Source organism: Alosa sapidissima, chromosome 18 (genome assembly GCF_018492685.1).
Source record: "Alosa sapidissima isolate fAloSap1 chromosome 18, fAloSap1.pri, whole genome shotgun sequence".
Classification (NCBI taxonomy): domain Eukaryota; kingdom Metazoa; phylum Chordata; class Actinopteri; order Clupeiformes; family Clupeidae; genus Alosa; species Alosa sapidissima.
Window position 1 is genome coordinate 9,680,541 of NC_055974.1, and position 7,500 is coordinate 9,688,040.

At 45.0% G+C, this 7,500-nt stretch overlaps 1 protein-coding gene across 4 annotated transcripts in view; it reads right to left on the minus strand.

Moving 5' to 3' along the window:
- The window catches only part of sorcs2 (sortilin-related VPS10 domain containing receptor 2), a 221,453-nt gene that overhangs the window by 25,118 nt on the left and 188,835 nt on the right, over positions 1-7,500 (minus strand). For all 4 annotated transcript variants that reach the window (XM_042070437.1, XM_042070438.1, XM_042070439.1 and 1 more), the window contains exon 9: positions 551-730. In XM_042070437.1, the coding sequence (XP_041926371.1) occupies positions 551-730 (180 nt within the window). The remainder of the gene's footprint in view (positions 1-550; positions 731-7,500) is intronic.

The following is a 7,500-nucleotide window of genomic DNA, read 5'->3' on the forward strand; positions in this document are numbered from 1 at the left end:
GACCTATACTGATTTCAGCCTGAAGCTACAGAGCTTCAGATGCCTGATCTTCTAAATCCATACAACTAATCAACACACTCCACAGCAGATCCACTGCCCTCGCAAACCTCGACAACACTAAACCTTTAAGGCTGTTTCAACTTGCCATACTCAGAATCAATAGTAGGACAGACAAACTCCGCCATGCTGGCTCTATGAGGACTGTGTTTCAGCTATCATAGGCAAAATACAAATATAGCCAAGTGTCGGCCATTTTGGAACAGAAAATAAGTAGCAGGCTATTGTGTGAGCTATTGTGTCTCTGTAACGAGCCAGGTGTCGGCCATTTTGGCTCTGGTAATGATGTTGGCTATTGTGGCCCTGTAAATACAGAGCCAGGTGTCGGCCATTTTGGCTCTTGCCATTGTGTCAGCTATTGTGGTCCTGTAAAAACAGGTAGTTATCGGTCATTTTGGCTTTGGCTCTTGTGTCACTTGTGTCAGTTATTGTGGCCCTGTAAATGCGCAGGCAGGTGTCAGCCATTTTGGCTCAGTGACTGATTGGCCCTGACCTCCAGGATGTCGATGAGCACGCTCTCCTCGGGTTGCTTGGTGCTGCGCACGTTCTCCAGCACGATGGAGTAGTAGACGCCCTGCGGGTCCGACTGGTACAGGTTGTACGTGTCCGCCTGGTACCACTCCTGCAGCGCCAGGAAGACCTGGTTCTCATCTGTGCTCACGATCTGCACATCCTGTAGAGAGACAGAGAGACAGAGAGAGGGAGAGGGAGGGAGAGAGTGAGTGAGAGAGGGAGAGAGAGATGGAGGGAGAGAGAGAGAAGGTGAAAAAGAGAGAGAGAGAAAGAATGAGTTAGTGTGAATGAGAGAGAAAAACGACGCAGGACTGAGAGTGATGGAGAGACTGAACAGGCATATAATTTGCTTTTCTCATCAATAGCACTTCTGTATTGAACTAATGGAACCAGACCAAAAGAAAGAGAGAAAGTGAGAGAGAGAGAGAGAGAGAGAGAGAGAGAGAGAGAGAGAGAGAGAGAGAGAGAGAGAGAGAGAGCGAGAGAGAGTGAGAGAGAGAGGGGAACATTGCCATTCATAGCCCTGACTGAGCCATTGCTGCTAACTCTGCTGTCCTTTGCTGAAGATGGGCTGAGGTGATCACACACAGAAGTCGTGAGCGCTTGTGTCAGCACAGTCTATTGAGACATGCACCCAATTACATTAACACGGAAGTCACGCCAGCAGGAAATAAAGAGAGGGAGAGAGAGAGAGAAAGAGAGGGAGAGGGAGAGAGAGAGAGAGAGAGAGAGAGAGAGAGAGAGAGAGAGAGAGATGAATAGGAGTTTGGCCAGCACAGGACCATCGACAATCTGCCATTTTTGCCTTTCATGCCAAGAGGTCTCAACCAAACATGGGGAAGACACAGGCAGAATACAGAGGACTGTGTGTGTGGCATTGAGGTAGCTTTAGCAGTACTGTATGTCAATGTGCTAGTGTGGGTGGATGGGGCTGTGCAGAAGAAATGATGCTTGGCTTTGTGAGGTGACTAAATTTAGCTCTGTATGTGTGTGTTTCAATATGTATATTATATATATATATATGTGTGTGTGTGTATTTTTTCTATGTGAGTCTACAGTGTGTGTGTGTACAGTATGTACTGTAAGTGTGAGTGTGTGTGTGTGTGTGTTGTGTGTTGTGTGTGATCCATCTCATTAGCGGTCATCCTCGAAAAACCCCACACAGCAAAAAAAACGAACGAATGAAAGAGGGCCTCTGCAGTGGATGTCCCCCCCCACCTCCCCCCCGCCTGCCTGTGCCTTTGAATTAGCTGGCCAGTCCCGCTGTCCCTTTCTCTCCTCTTTGACTTCACGCTGTTCCGGTGGCGCCGGACCCGAGTGACCAGGGCCTCACTGCGGCTTGTTAGGCCCCAGAATGAGGGTGAGGAAATGTCAAAAGAGCTGGCTGGCTGGCTGGCTCTTAGGGCTCGACTGGCAGAGGATATCTTAACAGACGACATCTCTGTTGTGGCTCACAACTAGCAATACACATTAACAGACACTTTTCACCCCCACCCCCCCCACCTCCCCCACCCCCCCCACACACTACCATTCATTACTGCCATTATCAGTCTGACTGTGAGGAAATGCAGATAAAGTAGAGCGAGAGGACTAGAGAGGGATAGAGAGAGAGAGAGAGAGAGAGCGCACAAGAGAGAGAGAGAGCCTCATCTCTCATCTGCGTATGGTATGAAAGAGCAACAATACTGAGCAATAATTCTGTTTAAATAAGAGATCAAAGGTGTGGTCTCCAATATTAACGTTTATGTCTCTGTTCTCAGCCTTTTTATTTGACTAGTGGTATTTGTATGGGCCCTCTCCATTGTCAACACATTTATAAAAACAATCTAAACAAGATATAAACCTGACAACCAATGGTCAACCATGTACTATCCTTTAGATACATCATTTACTAGAAGCATTTCCATTTGTTAACATAAAGTCCTGAATGCACTGAATGTCCTAATAAGCTGCATGCTTCAATGAGATCTATATGTTCATTACTGAAGGGGGAATCAGATACATAACATGCAGCCTGATGTATTCACATGTGCACTGCTCATCATGAATCTGATTTCCCTATTCCAGGCAATCTCTGACCATTAGTGTGTGTATGTGTGTGTGTGTGTGCGCGTGTGTGTGTGTGTGTGTGCGTGTGCGCAGATTTTCATGTGATCACGCATGCTACATGCTACATCTCATACATAATACCCAGTCTGTGTGGATACACCTGTTTCAACAGCAAACACTGTGTGAGAACATAATCTAAGCAAGTACACAGCATCTGACACACAGGAAATGAAACACTCTAAAATGTGTGTGTGTGCGTGTGTTTGAGTGTGTGTGTGTTTGAGTGTGTGTGCTAAGAGAACAGATGCAGCCACAAAGGATTAAACCCTGAAACATTTGGCTTTATGTTCTAGTCAGATGGTGTTCCATCCAGGACTGAAGGAAAGGTCTCTGTTGTTCTTCTCTAAATATACAAAAGAGTGGTGTGCTTTTGTGGGCTTATGTAATGTGTAGACCCAACCCTTATATCATTTGTCATTTGGTAATATACAACACATAATAATGAAATAGTAGCACTTGACACATTTCACTTTAAGATAAGGGCCAGCACAGACAGAATAGGAAAACAAAATGTGAAACTAAAGCCCAGGGTATGTGGCCATGCAGATACGGCCTACGCTCAGTGCGGATAACATGAATGTCGTCACCGGCATCGGTCATACGGCCTCTCCGTGCTGCAACAACATTTCCTTACTGTAACGAATGACAAAAGACGAATGACGAATGCAGCTGTGCATGTGCATGCTAGTTTTTAAGCACTGGCTAAAGGGGGCAAGAGAAAACGCTCCCTAATTAACGGACATTTTCACGCAAAGGCTTTCACGTATTGCTACACTCTTAAAACGAATGTGTTGAAAACAACACAACTTGCGTTTTTTTTAACACATCTCTGTGTCCAGATAGGGACAACAGAGTTTGTGTCGTTTCCTTTTTTTTTATTTGTTACACAATATGTGTTGAAAATAACACAACGTGCGTTGTTTTTTAACACATGTCTGTGTCCAGATAGGGACGACACATTCGTTTTAAGAGTGTAGCAAAAAGATAACCCATGAAATTAAAAATAAATCAAAAGGTGAATTTCATGTTTCGATTCTCTAAGATGAAAGATGAATGAGGGAAGAAAGAGAACATGAGAGGTTCCACAGAGCCTATACTGGTGTTATGGCTGAAGAAAGGACACCATAGTTGATGTGTGATTAAAACAAACGCAAAGGGAATGTGAAAATAACGTTGCGAAAGAGTTGAAAGTGAAAAGGGTGGAGACGGGCGTTTATTCCAAGCTTATTTGCAAAGTACAGCAGATTCCTCAGAGGGACCAGTAATGCAATCTAGGACAAAGAGATGACAGATAAATGGAGAGGAATAGAGGGGGGGGGAAGAGTTTCGCCTGCAAATTTAAGCAGCATGGTCGTTGAAAAAAAAAGGAAGGAAAGTGTGTGCAAGTGTGTGTGTGTGTGTGTGTGTGTGTGAATATCTGTGCGATCTCCCTTCCTCTGTTGTCTTCCTTTCCTCCTCCCTTTTCCTCTCCTCCTCTCTTCTCCTCTCTTCTCTCCTTTCCTCTCTAAAGTCCTGAGCACATAAGAGACCCATCAGGATGTAAGACCCTCCATCCATCACTGTCAGTCAAATGGGGGTGGGGTGGAAGGGGGGGTGGGGGTGAAGACCTCCATCAGCCCAGAGACAGGAGCCTGTGCCTGGGGGGGGAGCCAGACAACACTGGCCTCTCTCACCATGACATGGTCAGACAGAACTGGATAAAGACACCACTCAAGTGGGATTGTGGGACTCCGACTGGTGTATATGTGTGTGTGTGTGTGTGTGTGTGTGTGTAAGTGAGAGGGAGGTAGTAAACAAAAATGCTGACTCGTCCATTCCACATTTTAGTCAATGGAGGGCTTTTTAGTTCCATGTAGGGCTTACAAGTTGTTCAATGTGTGGCTATGAGTTTTGCAATGGCTTCATCCTTCCTTTTATGCCCCCAAAACAAATCACCAAACAACGAGGCGAGGATGGAATTTGAAATGGGAACAACAATTGGAAAAGGGTGATCGGACAGGAAACAATGCCTCGGAGCTGCTGCCATTCTTTGGGCTTAGTTCCAGCATGAATGTGCTACCTGCTGAGACAGGGAGAGGGAGAGGGAGAAAGAGAGATGGAGAGAGAGATGGAGAGAGGGAGGGAGAGAGGGAGAGAGAGAGATGGAGAGAGAGATGGAGAGAGGGAGGGAGAGAGGGAGAGAGAGATGGAGAGAGAGATGGAGAGAGGGAGGGAGAGAGGGAGAGAGGGAGAGAAAGCTTGAATGGCCACCAGCTCACCTTGGTGAAAAGCACATCTTAATTGCGCTGAATCAATGGCAATGTCTCACTTAACAATGCCTGCCGGATAGACACCGTATCAAGTGATGCCAAATCACAGAGGGAAACTCAGTGCTGAGTGCACACACACACATACACACACACACACACACACACACACACACGTGCACACAAACACACACACACACACATAAACACATGTAGACCCACATCACCTCCTGATACGAAAAGATGTATAAACATCAATTTAATTAAATTTTATTTATATAGCGCCATAACATAACTATTATCTTAAAGCAAGTAAAGCTTGAACTTCATCCCACTATATCCACTCAAACACACAGACACATGACTCTCTCTCTCTCTCTCACACACACACACACACACACACACACACACACTCAAAAACTCACACACACTCCGAATATTAGGGATGCACAATATATCGGCGGCCGATATGTTATTGGCCGATAAGTGAAAAAATGAAAATATTATTATCGGTCCGATAACCGAATTCTGGCCAATAATTTGCGCCGATATTTTTTAAAGTCCTAATTTAGGCCTACGTAAGGTCCATCTGGCTACACTGAGCTACTTGGTTGGCTATACTTTTTCCTCAATATAATGTCAGCGGTGTGAATGTATTTCACCACTCTAACAAAATCTGTGGATATGCGTTCATTTGGGAATCTGTGCATCTCAAAATCCTCTAGTGAATGATCCGCCATTTAACCTTACCAGAGTCGTCTTGTGCTGGTGTGTTTGCACTTTACCGCGCTGGTCGGGGAAACAAATAAACAAACTCGTTAGTGGGACGAGTACATAAGTAGGCCTAGTTCTAAGTTGTGTTTTAGTATTATATTTGCATTCCTTTAGCTTGGGTTTTGTAGTATTACCTAGAAATATGCTAACCATTCCTGCTTCAGTTCCAGACAGGTCATCATAATAAGTTATTAAAACCTTCGGGGCTAACCCCTTTCATTTCTGCTGCAGCAGATTGTGCGCAACAGAGTAGACGGACATAAGATACAGTCTGAGGAGTTGCAGCTTTATTCAGTTACCCACAGTTGAAACTAAACCTAAGTTTCCCTCACAAACTCTGATTTGGTCGCTATACTGTATCTTATTCCCAGCTGAGCCGTTTATGTTGTGTGTGGTGTTTAGTCCTAAATGAAAACGATTCATACTCTCTAGCCACTAACTCGTAATTCAGTGACGTCAGGTTCACTTAAAGGAGCCACACATACTGTAGGGCTAGGCTACTGTTATGTTGACTGTTGTACTATTGAGGACTATTATGAGTTCTGTCCATGGTGGTAGGTAAAATTACTGCAATAAAATTATGCTTATTAAATGCTTTCCCCAAATCACTTTTCACAATTTTTTTTCAAGAGTAATATTATCGGTTATCGTATTGGTATCGGCCACAACAAACCAATAAATATCGGTTATCGTTATCGGCCCTAAAATTCCATATCGTTTCCATATTCCATATACCAAATTCCATATACCACTTGGGCAGCCGTGGCCCACTGGTTAGCACTCTGGACTTGTAACCAGAGAGTTGCCGGTTCGAGCCCCGACCAATGGGCTGCGGCTGAAGTGCCCTTGAGCAAGGCACCTAACCCCTCACTGCTTCCCGAGCGCCGCCATTGTAGCAGGCAGCTCACTGCGCCGGGATTAGTGTGTGCTTCACTTCACTGTTGTTTGTGTTTCACTAATTCACGATTGGGTTAAATGCAGAGACCAAATTTCCCTCACGGGATCAAAAAAGTATATATACTTATACTTATACTTTTACTTACTTATATCGGTGCATCTCTACCGAATATACACTTACAAACTCACACACACTCACACACACGCACACACACAGACCCTCATCACTTAGATTTTCATTGAATACCCTTTTAATGTTTGAAAGTTTGAAAGAGAAATATATTTGTATGCAGTATGGACTACTTGTAAAAAATTATATGAAGCAGGTGGATTGAAAGAAAAAGATGCCGAGACAAAAGCATCGGGCGACCTGAAGGCAGGATCAAGAGGAATCAGCCCATCTTCATGAATAAGAAACGCCTCCACAATCTGATTACATAACAGCCAGTATCTCAGAGATGGATATCTGCCAGCTTGAGCCGTGTGTGTGTGTGTATGTGTGTATGTGTGTGTGTGTGTGTGTACTGAGGAGAAAAAAATAATAATTTTTCAAAAGTGGAACAGTCGCAAACATTCTCTCCACTTTCTCCACAACCATCCACAGTGGCCAGAAGAGGAGGAATGGATGCAGTGGAGGAGGGAAGAACACAAACAGGTGCGGAGTGCGTGGGTGGGTGGAGAGACACACAGTGCAGAAAAGATATTGAGAAAGACGGATGACAAAAGAGGAGATGTTGGGGCGCCCACGCTTTGGCCGCTCTCAGGAAACGAGGGAATGAGGGACCAAGAGAGAGAGAGAGGGAGAGAGGGAGGGCGGGAGGGACGAGTGGCTAATCTTCTGCTCTGGCCACCTGAGGGGACGCCACGCCACTGCAGCACTCCCCGACAGGCTCTGTGTTTTTCA